Here is a 15657-nt window from a genome sequence, read left to right as displayed (position 1 = left end):
TTTTGGAATTTGCTCCCCTTGTTTGCCTAACTGGTTGTGCAACTACTGAAACAGTCAGAACCACTTTGAAAAAATATGAAATCAAAATTGCAAATTGTAAGAGGCAAACATATGACATAATGACGTACATGAGTTCTGTGAATGATGGGCTAGGTGAAATAGAAAAAGTTGTTCCCAATGCTCAATTTCAAAGATATCTACATTATTTCAACCTTGTCATTTGTGACACTTGCACTTTGTGTATCAAAAATATTCTAAACACTTGTCAAGAGCTGTATCTCCAAAGCATTCCTTGAGTCAGTGGTAAAAACTGTCCTGCAAAGAATGTATTATAAACTGAAGGATTGTACGAGGCTAGGTAAGGTTCAATGCACACCTGCGACATCTTTTTTATTTAAACCATTTGACGCTTTGTACTATCAGTTTCAGTTTGTGTTTTAGTGAACGCTCCTGAAGAAGTTGTAAAGCCAAACGTTGAGTGTTTGATGAAATAAAAACAACATTTTGGTGTTATAAGGTCGTTTATTTCCATTATTAACATGTCTTCTATACATCCATATGCACTACATAAATTAGATATAGTATATAATTAGTAAAACACAGCAACTTTATCAATATAATGAATATAACTGAAACAAACATTACTATGTCAAAGAAACACAGAAATTAATTTATAAGCAAAGAAATATATGTTACGATAGACTTATATTGGAAGGTTGGTTCATCATTCTTTCTAACATGTGATATAATTGCATCAGTCTGATTATTAGTTACCATACGAGCACATCATTAGTATGGTGGTACTTATAGTAGGAATGGAACAGATGTGCAATACAAATTAAAATCTCAAACACTGCAAACAGCATGTAAACAAAACTTTACAAGAACTTTACATACACTGTTGAATAGTAAACATACCAACTGCAGAGTAACAAAGCACTTGAGAAAGTCGGAAGAGTAAAAACAAAAATTTCACAAAAACACAATTTTTTTCAGTCTGACTGACTGACTAATGTCTAAAGTTGTACTTGAAACAGTGCAATTTTTAAAATATGCCTTTCCTGAGCTATCTGCACTAGCCGTCCCTAATTTAGTGATGATAGATTAGAGGAAGGCAGCTAGTCAACAGCAACACCGCCAGCTTTTGGGCTACTCTTTTTACCAAAGAATAATGAGATTGATCATCATATTATAACGCTTTCATGGTTCAAAGGGTAAGCAGGTTCAGTGACGGTGATTCGAACCCGCAGATTGCGAGTCGAACGCCCTAACCACCAGGCCATGTCAGGCCCAAAAGAAAGGAAATTGTTAAAACTGCCTAAAGAAACCTTTGATGATAAACAGTTACTAACTTAAGGGATAAAACATTTTTCAGTAATAACGTAAAGAATTCGCAGCAATGGAAAGAGAAAAGATAATACTGCCTGAAGTTAGTTACAGAAAGATGGTTGCTGTATATAAAAAAGAAAATAACTACTACTGGGAATGATAAGGAAAACTTATCTTACGATGTTGGCATTCCTGATGCAATATTATAAACTTAAATTTATTTAAGCAGTATGAAAAGAACCATAGCTGTCAAGGTTCAAAAATATATTAGAGCTTTCCAGCCAATATTTTTAACTTGTATAGCTCTCTCCTTTTAGAAACATGAAACAGCAATAAGTTATTCAGCATCAGAACAAGAATGCTTAAAAGAACTATGTGGAAAATAAATAACTCGCTGTTCTTATACGACGAAAAATGGAGAGAAATCGTAAATCGTATAAACTCGCTAATTACACTCCAGAATCCACTGTTGCGACTAACAATATATTATTTATATTATATATTACAGGATTGTCACATATTTGACTTGTTTTATACTTTTATTGAACCAGAACGTGCAAGTTTTATGGTGTTTATACATATTTGTTATTTATGGATGTGGATTCATTATAAAAGTAACAGTCAATCTCCTGTTATTTAATTCAAAACTGTAAACAGTCATTCCAGCAGTTGTTGACTCCCCAGTAGTCAGTATCTAAAATGTAAATATGGCTATATCTGAACCTCAGGGCCATTGATAACATAAGGTACCATTCATGTTGAGAATACCAATATTGTCTTTTCTAATCATCTTTCCAAGTTTGGATAGGGTGGTGATTTTACATTATAAGTGCTCCTACATTTGTTCACAGTGTCAAGCATTCTAATTGTCATTTTACTCAGTGTTCTATATTCTGTTTAATGTGGTCACCACGCATATCATGTTTTCTACTCTCTTCGTTAGTATATATATATGTATAACAGTTTCCAAAATTTCTCTAAACATAGCGTTTTTAGTCTTAATATAAAAAGTCGTTCAAGGAAGCTACTAAACTCCTCTAGTTACTAATTGAACTGGATCATTCAGCTAATATATTATATGTACTTTATCGTACTCTAATTGAACTAGATCATTCAGCTAGGATATTATATGTATTTTATCGTCCTCTAATTGAACTAGATCATTCAGCTAGGATATTATATGTACTTTATCGTCCTCTAATTGAACTGGATCACTCAGCTAATATATTATATGTATTTTATCGTCCTCTAATTGAACTAGATCATTCAACTAGGATATTATATGTACTTTATCGTCCTCTAATTGAACTAGATCATTCAGCTAGGATATTATATGTACTTTATCGTCCTCTAATTGAACTGGATCATTCAGCTAGGATATTATATGGACTTTATCGTCCTCTAATTGAACAATGTGTCATATATAGAGGCTGTTCCTGCTAAAGAGCATTCTATGGGGATATCAACTGTTCTGTCCATCTACATATATTTCATACTTAGTTTTAAAATGTCCCTACTGTTTGTACATTGAAATGCTGTCTGAGAAATATGTGTGTTGATTTATTAAATGTATATGACAGTTTGTGGTATTTTCAGATTAAACTTATTTTATCAAAGAGTATAAGGTAGGTTCACTTTATAACAGTTGGATCAGCAAGATATATTATGAAGTAATATTAAATTTAATTAAAATGACTGAACTTAAGCAAAAAGATAGACAGACTGGATACAATGTGTGGCAGAAAAATAAAACAATATTTATTAACAAGACAAAACACAGTGTGTGTAGTTGATTTGTAGACTCTGGATGGTCGTCGTACACTGGGTTCGTGAAATAATGAGACTGGTTCGCTATTCCCTCGAAATGTAATTCCGTAACCCAATTCACTCTAAGTCAGGAACAACATTGTTTACTCTATGATAATATGAATGTTTAAATCTAACGTTTCTTGCCTAACTGGAAACATCGTATTTACCATGAGCAACTAGTACTACCTACATGATTGGTCATTATTTTAAAACTTAGGAGAAGCTGTAACCTCGAGCTATAATCTGACACACCACTAGGGTACATTGACTGTCAACATTCTTGCACAATATGCAGCATTACAGCCATGACTGCATAATCTGCATACAATTTAACTTTGATTCCAAAGTTACACGTGACATGTCATAGTACAAGACGTTTCAAATTTACTCCTTATGAAGAGGTATGCTGAAATATTGATATCAAAAATTACCTTACTTTTTGTAGGTGAAAGTCGTTGTCATTTTCTTTTACTGGAGTCATAGAACTTCTATAGTGGTCCATCATAGGTAGCATTAAAATCGCCTAATATCTTGGTTAATTATTAGAGTAATTAAATCCTTTATACTTTTGACATGTTATTTTTATTCGATTACTTATTTTAATCAATGGTTAGGTATTCCTTATTATTAAGCATTTGATTGTACTAACTGGTAGAAGGGATTAACTTAGTTTTCGTATTAAATGGTCGTACTTCCACCTGATCGATAGAGTAAATATTATTACTAAACTTAGTTATAGACTCATATAGTCATTGATATATGTTTGTTGATACAAACATAATACATTAAAGTTATAATTTTATTGTAGGATTAAAAGGTTCAAAGTATGTTATTATTAGTGTCTGCATTTAAGCTAAGTGTTAAAGCCAATCTGAATGGTGCCTTACGCCACCCATGGTCCAAACGTCCATTTCAGAGTCTCCTAAGTTTAGGCATATCCATTCCGTGTCTGGAAATGTTTATTAGAGAAGAGCAACCAGTTAACAACACTTACAGTCAGTGCTTTTACTATTATAATGCCTCCACAAACGAAAATGCAGAATAAATTCAGAGGCATGTCGTGACTCGAATCTTGGACCTTTCAATCCAAACCATGAGACACTACCATTGTACTACGCTGACCAGATTAAAACGTTAACTTTAAGATAAAAGTTTAAACTTAAAACTTTACAAAAGACATACATATTTACAATTTTAATACAAATCTGTTAAAATAACATTACTCTAATCATGATTTTGTAACTTAGTATAGGGTTCAACTTTCTAATGTGTTATCATAAGCTTAAATATTTAATTATATATTATTGCACTAAGTCTGAAAGAATATAATTTTGATATTAGCCTAAAGAGTTAACAGTATAATAATCCTTTTAAAAGTTATATGATCGAAATTATGATATCATTGGTAAAAACCACTATAAAGATAAAATGAAATTATAGTTTCATAAATATAAAAAGTTGACACTGCTTTGAAGTTGTTAAGAACAAGTAAGCCAACTATTATAATTACTCTAAATTATTTTATGTAACGACACTTTAGCATACATCAATAAAACTGGCCTAATTTTTATCGGGCACATTGTGCTATTGTATATTTGGAGCACCAAACATAGTTTTTTATTTTTGACTTTAACACAATACTAATTTAGTTTTGTTAGCATAACAATAAGAACATTGTTAGCCAGAATTGATTAGTAGGCTTAACTGCAATTATTATCAAGTGTAGAAAATGTATTGCTGTGATACGTGGGGATATTATGCATTTTCTACCAACTTAACTGTTAAATATCTAAATAAAGTTTTCATTGTGTTTCAGAGTTTATCCTCATCGGTCAATAATAACTACTAAGTTCTCTTGTCTTGTTTATTCATTGGATTGCATGAGCTACTAAGATCATCGCTTGTGTTTCCTATTTGAGGAGATCTTGTAGCATGAACAATGCTATGAATTGAAGTTAATCAAACCCTCTCTTTCTCTGTTTGGTGAACCTAAACACTTGATCAAATGTTTACCTTGTAAATAAAGTTTGTGATTGTTTACATTTTAGATTCAGTCTCTTCCCTTTTCTTGGTAAATACTCAATCACAGGCAAAGAAAATTCAGACACTGCTCTGTAATATAGTATCTGATGGTCAGACACTTCTCTATAATATAGTATCTGATGCATCCTCCTGTTTTGCGATTTCTACAAACTACTCTGAAGAAAATCAGGAAAACTGAGATTACTTCATTGCATATCATTATAATTATATCAATAAATGACATTTTTACGCAGATACTTACAAAATGCTTTTAAAGTAGCCATCTGAATGATAAATGCTAGTTTATTTATTAACTTTGTTACTAAATAAATTTGATCGAATGTTGTTGTTTTTACATATATATTCATTTTATTCGTCACTTTTTATTTTATTTATTTTTCATGAGTTAGTATTGACTTGGCTTATTGAATCTTCTCCTCAAACCCTCTATCCTTCACTCTTCTCCTAATTTCATCACACTATCCCCTATATTTCATATCATCCACCAGTACTTTTCCTCTCCCTAGATATCTTTCCCTTGAATCTTTTTTTTTAGGAGGGGGAACATTCTTTATAAAATTATCCAGAATATTTTCCAGAATTTTGCTGGGGAGAAGCTTAAAGAACACCTCGAATCTGCTGAAGAACACGAGGAGGTTAATTTATAAGTTATTCCAGCACTTTGGACTTGCTGAAAAACCACGAAACTAAATTGAAACTATTGAAAAAAATGGTGATGGTTGTAAGGAATTTTAAGAAAAAATAACCACTGCTACTTTATAGTATTATTATGCTGTACTTAACTATGTTGGCAATGTTTTTAATAATTTACTCAATGTTAATTGTAAGTAAGACGTAGAAATGTCTGAGGATGATTCACTGTGCGGTGATATTAGATTATTTCTGAATACTAGAGAACTGAGATGGGCTGAGAGCCAGTTTTAACCCTTCGGGAAAAACAAAACAACAACAATATATATATAAGTAACAGCATATTCTGTATTAGATGGGGGTCCAACCCCCCCTCGTGACCTTCCTCGTGTCATCATGTATCACTGAGTCAAGTTTAGTGCTGATTGATCAAGAAATGTGGAAATATATAAGGAACAGATACACAGGTAAACACACACATATTGACGTTTATTTATATGGATTATCAAAAATCGCAGAAAACACAGTCATCACTTGAAATCATTGATAAAGCTCTATTTTGAGCCATTGCATACTTTTAAAATAAACGTTTACATGATATTGGAATTTTCTCTTCTATTTTGGTCTATATCAGTTTTATAGCTGTCTTCGACTAATATAAAACTTTTCTTCTTTCAACAGTTTAACAATTCTATACTTCACAAATATAACATTAGTAAAATTAACTTAGACTCAGTTGTGATAATTATAGTTCAGGTCTTGGCACTTCACATTAATCTCATCCATTAAAGTTATTTTTCCGATTGAAATGGGCAGACGTAAGTCTCAGAACACAGTATTTTTTATATTCTGCCTTTACTCTTAGTAACCTTGGAGTGTTCTAACGCTTTAATGAATGGTAACGTTATGCTGTTACGGCTTAAGTAAGTGTTATTATTGCAGCTTGTTAAAGTTTACATCAACATTATTATTGCATGCTGATATGATTTAAATAAAAGTTATTATTGCAGGATATTTTGACTTAGTTTTAGTTGGTAACATTATTTTTATGTTCAGTAACATAATCTTAAAGATATGGTAGTTTGAAGAGCAGTAGCAGTTCCTACTTCTACGTACTTCCCACACAACTTCAGTCAAATTAACTATAAGAAGATGTCAATACTTCAAACATCTTAAAATGTAATAATGAGCAAAGATATTATAAACATTGGTTTTTCCAAGTTGTTACTAACACCGAACATTATAATAAAATGAACAACTCCTTAAAGATTTCAATTACGTTTATTTAAAACCTGAGTAAAATGTAATTACACTCAAATTGCTCTATGAAATAGACTCATGATAACACTTCATTCCGAAAAAATTTATTGTATTATTAAGCTACAAATTAAACTATTTCAGATTAATTTAAAATATAAGAGATGTTCTGGACAATAAAGAAAACTAGAGTTAGAAAAATTAAACCTGACAAGTAATATTGATTTAACTACCTGGAATCTTGAAGTATTTCAAATAACCTTTATACTATTTTTGGCTGTTTATAATATTCTATTTATTGTTATTTGCGTAAACACAATTTCTTGTAAGTGCATGCAGCTTATATATTAAGCAAATTAGCTATTTCAGGATATAAAAAATATAAAGGATAAGCCTGGAAAATTTATAAACTGTGATGTAAAATGAGCTATTATTAATTAAACGATGGGTTAAAACAAAAGCCTTCAAAAACAATGCAGTAAATCACTCTTATCACAGCAAATATACGATCAAAATCACAACAGTTAAATTAACAATAATTTATCTCAGGCTAATTAAAGGCAGTCTTAACGATCAGAATACATTAGTTAAAATCACAACAGTTTCGGTAAGAATAATTTGTTAATATTCTGTGAAAATCCGTAGTTCAACTATAGAGGTTTAGAGCTCAAGGTTAATGTTGTAGACACAACTAAAGAAACAAGTCAATAAATCTTTGGGAAGAACAATGAGTAGTCTTCAACATTACAGAACATGAGGTAAGCATCACAGAAATTTTAGTTAAAATAAATCATTGAGGTTCACGGAAGGTGAATAGTCTTAGTTGAATGTCATACAACTAAAGAAGTGTTCGACGAAACAAATCATTGATCTTCTGAGAATAATTGGTGACTTCAACATCACAGCACACTAAATGAACATCACAGCAATTATAGGTGACTTCAACATCACAGCATACTAAATGAATATCACAGCAATTCTAGGGGAATGTGTAGGGTATTCAACACGAATTCTAATACTTTTTTTCTGGAAAAGACACAATCAGTGACAGTTCTTTTTTGTGTTTTTCATATCTACTTTTTGTGCATAATAACTAAATAATTTTTAATATTTCTAAAATATTCAGTATTACTAGTTTCAAATAATTGAATAATATATATAGTTACCATTGGTTATGAAAAGTAAAATATATTGAGAAATGTGATATAAAAAAAGGTTGCCTTTAGAAGCTTAAGTAGCCATCAACCTTGAAACTACATCCCAAAGAGCACGTGTAGCCATCAGTGTTACGTAGAAATAAAAAATTACCTATTTATCTAAAAGAAAGTTATAGGAATGTAAAGAATCACCATTTTGACTGCAGGTAATTTTCTTCATTTTCTTTTAGTCCTACATTAATTTGTAATAACAGGTGTGTGTTAATAATATTTTAGAAACTCTTGCTAGTAAGAAATCTAGGTAAAAGAGGTTTTTCTTCCATCACCAGAACTTATTAACTGGTTTGCATTTGTGCAAACCAAACGTATAACTGAAATACTTTTTGTATGCCTCTTCAGAAAATGCCATGTGATAATGTCGAAACATCTTTCTATGTAAGCTCGTGGTTCCGTAATAGTGGATCTAAGCTTTAGTTATATTACTTTACACGATAATGATTATTTGTCTAAAAATCACTTCCTTCATCTTTGGTCATAGTTGGTCTATGATGGCTATAATTACACACTGTTGTCAGGCGCCGCAATATCAGTTTTAATAAATGTTTGTGAACGATGAAAACATCAATCTTATGTTACACATCTTCGAAAACCGTAGATTGTCCTCTATACGTGGACGTGAAATTTCCATACAATTTTTTAATTAGCTCAAGGGCACAAAGTTCACTGCAGCTGATTCGAGAAACTTGACAGTTATGTGGTCAAAAGGATTTGGTGTGATTTCAGATTTTTGAAAATCTTTTGTTTGAAAAAATTCATTTATTTGAGTTATGGTTGCTTAATTTTGTTTTTGGTACTAAGATGCGTATTTATCGTAATTCTGCTTTACGCCGAAGGCATTCACTTTCCAGATGTTAGTGTTATCATAGAATGTGATTTCGGAGACCATTGCTAACATAAACGCTATACTAGGCAAGTTTATCTGTTTTCATAGAGAACACTGAAAGGTCCTTTCTTCAAATTGCTGTGTTCTACGGTTCGCTGTCATTTAACGGCTCGGCATGGCCAGGTAGCTAGGGAGCTCGAATCGCAATCTGCGGGTTCAAATCCCCGTCCCACCAAACATGCTCGCCTTTTCAGCCGTTGGAACGTTATAAAGTGACAGTCAATTCCACTATTTGTTGGTAAAAGAGTAGCCCAAGAGTTGGCGGTGGGTGGTGATGACTAACTGCCTTCCCTCTAGTATTACACTGCTAAATTATGGACGGCTAGAGCAGATAGCCCTTGTGTAGTTTTGCGTGAAATTCAAACAAACAAACTGTCATTTAACAAAAATCGCCATATTGTGATTTATCCTCGGAAAAACGCTTTATCCTATTCCCGCTATCGATGAAGGTATTTCATGGTTGAATAGTCGAAATATCACCAAAATTCAACAGCCAGTTTTACGAAGACATATTAAGAAATACTAGCAATAAGTTAGGGATGTTCTAGATTGTCTTAGGACACCACTTTATTGTAGACTGACCCACTTTACTACGGGTCGACTTTCTCCTCGACTTTTAAGCTTTTACTTATTTCTATCAGGAACTGACCTATACCAAATTTAAACATAACATTTTTCTGTATATCACTAGATCCATAACGCATAACAAAAATAGGTTTAGAACTAGTTTTGGTTCTTACTAGCAGCATATTTTCCTTCGCTTCTCTCTCTTTTCGTCTGCTCTCACATTTCCCAGTATCTACTTTTCCTCGTTGATCGCCTTGTTTGTTATATATCTTTCTACAAACCACGATAAACACACCTGTTTTTCTTACATTGGATTAAAACATCTCATAATCATAGGGGTTCTTGTAGATTTCAAATCGGCTGAACTTAGAAAGGTGGCAGCTCTTAAAATATTTTTTTAGCCACTATTTACTGTAATTTCTTAATTGCCCCTGAAGAAGAAAGGTCCACTTTTCGAAAGCGCTTGGGTTATAGGGTTTTATTCATTTGATTCCTAAGGCCACTTTCTCATTTCTCTCAACCCCCAACCGATTTTTACATCGAACTTGATGACAAGGTAATATGTTTTTCCTAAGTGTTTCATTTCACAAAAGGCTTCATATCTTAAGAACCTTCATAAGTTCTTTTTTATATGTTTCTCAAAACTTCAAATAATAATTGTTTTTACTTTACCATAAACTGGACCGATATATTAAAATTAATGTTAATAAAAACATTTTTGTATGAAAAAAGAAAGAAAAAGTGGCCAGTGGTACACACGATTAATAAATGTCGCGCTTTGAAAAAGTATGGTATGTATTACAGTGTTTTGGATTATTGATTTTTCGTAATTAACAAAAACATTATTGTTAATATAAACCAAAATAAGGATACGTTAAATTTAAGACATAAAATAATGAACGTGTTAATACAACATTAGGACGTATTGTACAAATTCTGTGGAACATAAATGACCATTCTATTTCATTTAAAGCATCGATATATTCCAAATATATTGTATACTTAGGATAGTTCGCCAAGGCATTCCTGAGATAGCTCTGTGAAACAAGCTAGAAAATATCTTACGAAATTCTCAAGTCTCATCTTAAGTAATAACTTATGAAAGAACTTAAGAAAAGATCTTAAAAAGTTTTCGTGAAACAATGCACAGATATATAGTTGCTAGCCCTGTCGCCAGTAGCGCCAAGGTCGCACAAAAATTGTTCAAATCAACAAGAGTGATTAAAAATCTGTTTAGGCTATTTATGTATATATATATAGATAAGCGTCCCTTAATTCGCACAGAATAGTTAATTATGATAAACATAATGCATCACTTTATGTATTTAGAATAACTGAAAATGCTAAATACATGACAATAATGATCACTTAATGTACTCTTAATAGAGATAAAATCTTACCCTCATTAACTGATGACGGAAAGGTAGCGGGAGCAACACTGTTCAATAAAGAAAGAGTTATGATGATAAATGGTTCCAGAAAATAAGTTTAGTACGACATATTATATTATTAATATAAAGCAGGCAATATATTTATTGAATAATAAAATAACAGAATAAAACTATGTCTAAAGATATAGTTAATTAAAAAAAAAAACTACTTATGACTAATCATCCCACTATGTTTTTATCTCACACTACGTATTATTTAGGAAAGGGTGAGGAGTCTGTCTAAACAGATATTATATTATGTTTATGAAAATCTTGTACTTCTTCAGCACTATATAAGAGGAATTTTTAAACTTTATTATAACGTAATTAGAATTTTTTAATTGTAGAACATTTCAACAATAAACAAAATATATTTTAGACCTAAAAATATTGCTATTTAAAGTCTGGCGAAGTATTTATTTATAAACAATTAATCAAATATTTCTTCATGAAAACTATTTGTAAACATCCAGCACTGTCCTAGTTTTTAAAGATTTATGTGAATAGTTTCGAATTAGTGTTCACTTTTGTGTTTAACAACATGTAAACTATATTGTATTAAGAATCTAATTTGTTGTTCCAAACCAGAATGTTAAAACATTTGCCTTAAAAATTGTTATATCATTTTGATTGTGATTGCTAACGATTTCTATACAAATGTAACTACCAGACAAAGTAATTTCCTAAGTGCTTGAACAAATTGGCAGTAGATGGATCTCCCTTTTTTGTGTGCTCATGTTCAGAGGACTGTGTTTGTTGAAAGGCTACACAAGATATTTGTTTGTTCAGAGGAACAGAAATTAAAGCAATGAACCCTTCCTAATTTGAAAGGATACCTTCATGCTTTGAACATTTCCCTAATTTAGAAAGATACATGCATAGCTCTACAAAAGGACCACATATTCTACACTATGAGAGGTAAACATTGTTTGTTACCTTACTGATGCTGACTTTCTGCATCTTTTCTTTAAAATAATCAGCCCAGTTAGCACCAATACGACTCCAATCAATCCACAAAGCAACGCAATAAGCGTTTTGAACTTTCCAAAAGAAGTCGTGCTTTCTGCTGCAGATTCAGTGCCTAAAACAGATAATTGTTAACTTGATAATTTACAAAAGTCTTTTAAATGTGTCATACTATTGAAAAATGATCATTTGTTTTAATATCTTGAAGTAACGTTTGTTTAATAAAAACTCTCAGTAAGAGATATGTACATTATTAGTTTCATACTGGAAAATAAATAATTGTTTTGATTTCTTTGGTCTTATTTGTATTATTTGTGAACTAAAATTAAATTAGTTTTGAGATGTTTTCCGTAAAATGGATGGCTTTCATTTATAAACTATTTCTTCTTGAGGGAATTTTTTATCAGAAACTAATCCGGCATAACAAAGAGAAAATCTAGGTACATCTTACACTAAAAACAATATGTATCCACCTTTCCTTTCAGTTTCAATTACATTATCATAACAAAAGGTAAGACTCAATTACCACATGTAAAGTTTACAATAAAATAAATGGGAAAACCTATTTACTCACTAAGTGTTTAAGATATATATATACATAACCAAGTAAATGATAAAAACCTAGACCAAAGGACAACAAATTTTATTTAAATATGTCTTGCTAAATTACCTTTATTGAAATATTCATCATCAGGTTCTAATAAAACAAGGCTGTGGGGCAAAGCCAGTAGTGTGTAACCTGCAATATCTGTTAGGTTTAGCGTCTCAGCGTTAACTCTCTTAGACAGCGTTCGTAGAGCTTCGACTGCTGAAGTTTCCAAGTTTGAGGAACCGGAGGCAGGAAGGATAGTAAATTGAATTTGCATTGGATCTACAAATATATATATATATATATATATTGTGATTTCTGTTGGTGGATATATAAACATATTGTAATAGACAGCACACTGAATCTGATTTATGTTTAATATGAAATAATAATATATTCAGATTAGAGAAAGCTATGTATATAGAGCTAAACTAAAATTCAATCTGACCACCAGTATAGATAAATAAATATAATTTTCTTACGTTTCTACTTATAAGAATTAGAATGCATTGTTTCATCATTCGGATAGCCTGGCTATTAACGATATGTTCGGCTGTAGTCCCAATATCATCATATTAGGTTCGACCAGCTTAGGAAATTTAGGTTAATTATAAATACATGTTCTAAGTTAAAAAAGGAAAAATTATAAGTATAGTAAAAGTATTATAATTATAGGCATTTAATAAAAATAAAAACTAATGATATTTGATCTACTAACTAGTATAATCAACATTGTTAATGAAAGTAACAATAAGTGAATGAATTCCTAATATTTAAAAAAATATTTTATAGTCTGGTATACATATCATACTTGTATACCTATTTTAGAAGGTGGAAATTTGATCATGACATAATGTTTGATACTGAATTGATATTTTAATCTCTGAAGCGTATGTAGTGCAGTTAGAGCAGGAAACGCGTGATGAAATAAATATTGAATCTTTCTGTCGGTAGTAAATTTAAAAGCGTCAATATTAATTATTATTAAAAGAAACTAAAGCATGTACTCAAGTTTGTAGCCTTAAGGTTTTTCTGGTAAATTGTAAACGGTTTTTTAAAAAGTAGAAATACTTTATTTTTAACTGTAGTAATTTCCTCTAAGACATGGGCCAATTTATATGTGTCTCTCTAATTATGATGAAGTTTGATCGTTATTGTGGCACATTCTTGTGATCATGACTATAGCAGTTCCAGAAGATTCCATTTCAATATCTTTTCACGATTCAATACCTTACCGAGTACCTGAACAACCATTGTTGTACTTAAGAAAATATATGAGAATCAGATACCAAAAACTTTCCGAGTTTTTTTTTTTTATATACCGAATGTTCCCTCTCTGGTTGAGTAGAATATCTTCAACAGCTCGCGATGGAATTCAACTAAGTAGACAAAATAGTTCTACCCAGCCTTTCTTAAAACATCACTTCAGTCCTTTTCCTAACCAAATTTCTCTAATATTCCGACAAGTGAAATCAGACAATGACTAGGAAAAATTATGTGTCCAGATGGTTGGCAACTTTTTCACTGAAACTTCAGAGAGGCTGTCTATTATTTAACGTAATAAAAAAAACGTTTCCCGCATACAGCCGTTACTTGAAATAACAGAAAGCATTGTGATAATAGCAGACATACCTGGATGTGTGATTATCTATCGCTTATGTTTATGTATTTCCAACCGTAAAGGTAGTTATTGTATACAATGCTTGTTAGGCAAAGCTTTTTTTATTTATGCATGAACTCTCGATTCACAATTATTTGATTAACTTCATACCTAAGATGTTACTATATTCTAATAATTATGCCTGTTTAACACGAAATAACCAATTCATCTTTTTGCTGTTAATTCTTTACTTATATAACTATAGAACTGAAAAGCTAATAACACGAACATTTTATTAATAGTTAAAGGTCCAGAATAGAAGATATTTCAAAATAAACGAATCCAACTATAACAAGTGATTACGCTAAACATAAGCTTCTCTGTAAAAATACCCATAGGTCATGAACTCACCTTCTAGAAGCCTAACATTGCCAATTCTTGTGGTGTGTACTCCGAGAATCGCTGCCAGCTGAACCTGGATGTGGTTTATCAATCCTTGCTGCTTTCTCAACTGCCCATTTAAACTGATTAGAGTTATCTGAACAGCAACTGGGTTAGTACCTGGATATGTAAAAATATAAACAAGAAGTACATAATTTGGAAATTACATAAACATAAAAACAAAACTAAATAAACATAAAAAAAATGAGTTAATGATAAAATTATTATATTTATATCATTATAAAATAATATTTTATATTCAAGGAAAAAATAAATAACTTCACTGTTTCTAAAATACAAAAAAAACCAACAACAACCAAAAAACAAACTTAAGCCTTTGTAAGGAATGTTTTATAGTTGCGCTTGCTTATTTACGCTATTTGTTTTAGGGCAATGTTGGCTTGAAAATCTTCACTTTCAACAAATCTACATTTGTGTAGTTTTTAAAGAAAAAGACATATTGACGAGAAACACATTTGAATGAAGCCAACCAGCATATACCTATAACAGTTAACGTATTGTTTTTATTCCAATAAAACGTATAAGAGTATAGATGTTTGGGGGGAAAGTTTTTGTAAATTCCATTTGTATCGCAACTCTGTCCTAAACATTTCCTCAATGAAATAAATTATATTGCTTTCATAACTCAGATTGCAATAAGAACAAAGAAAATTAGAATGAAAAATGGTATCATATTATCTTTGTATTTTTTTTCCAGGATACTAAAGTGAAGTTTAAAGTATAAAACTGAAAACTGAAACGGATATAAACCATTGGTAGCCCAACAAGACTGTTAAGTTTACCGTTATTAACCATGTAACATACTAGACAACCCGTGACCCGTTGGGTTACCCACTATTCAGAGGTTATGAAAAATTCAAGCTAATTTCAATCTT

At 31.2% G+C, this 15657-nt stretch overlaps 1 protein-coding gene across 1 annotated transcript in view; it reads right to left on the bottom strand.

Moving 5' to 3' along the window:
* Window positions 1–7249: 7249 nt before the first annotated feature.
* LOC111085299 overlaps window positions 7250–15657 on the bottom strand; it is a 78920-nt gene continuing 70512 nt past the window's right edge. The window contains exons 13-17 of the mRNA XM_022383207.1: window positions 14732–14881; window positions 12802–13002; window positions 12102–12246; window positions 11136–11173; window positions 7250–8094 (exon numbers count right to left, since the gene is read on the bottom strand). Coding sequence (XP_022238915.1) covers window positions 8081–8094; window positions 11136–11173; window positions 12102–12246; window positions 12802–13002; window positions 14732–14881 — 548 coding nt within the window. The 3' untranslated portion in view covers window positions 7250–8080. The remainder of the gene's footprint in view (window positions 8095–11135; window positions 11174–12101; window positions 12247–12801; window positions 13003–14731; window positions 14882–15657) is intronic.

This window comes from Limulus polyphemus, unplaced genomic scaffold (assembly GCF_000517525.1).
Source record: "Limulus polyphemus unplaced genomic scaffold, Limulus_polyphemus-2.1.2 Scaffold14, whole genome shotgun sequence".
Taxonomy (NCBI): Eukaryota; Metazoa; Arthropoda; class Merostomata; order Xiphosura; family Limulidae; genus Limulus; species Limulus polyphemus.
The sequence above is the reverse complement of the archived record's forward strand: the minus strand, read 5'-3'. Positions and strand labels throughout refer to the sequence as shown.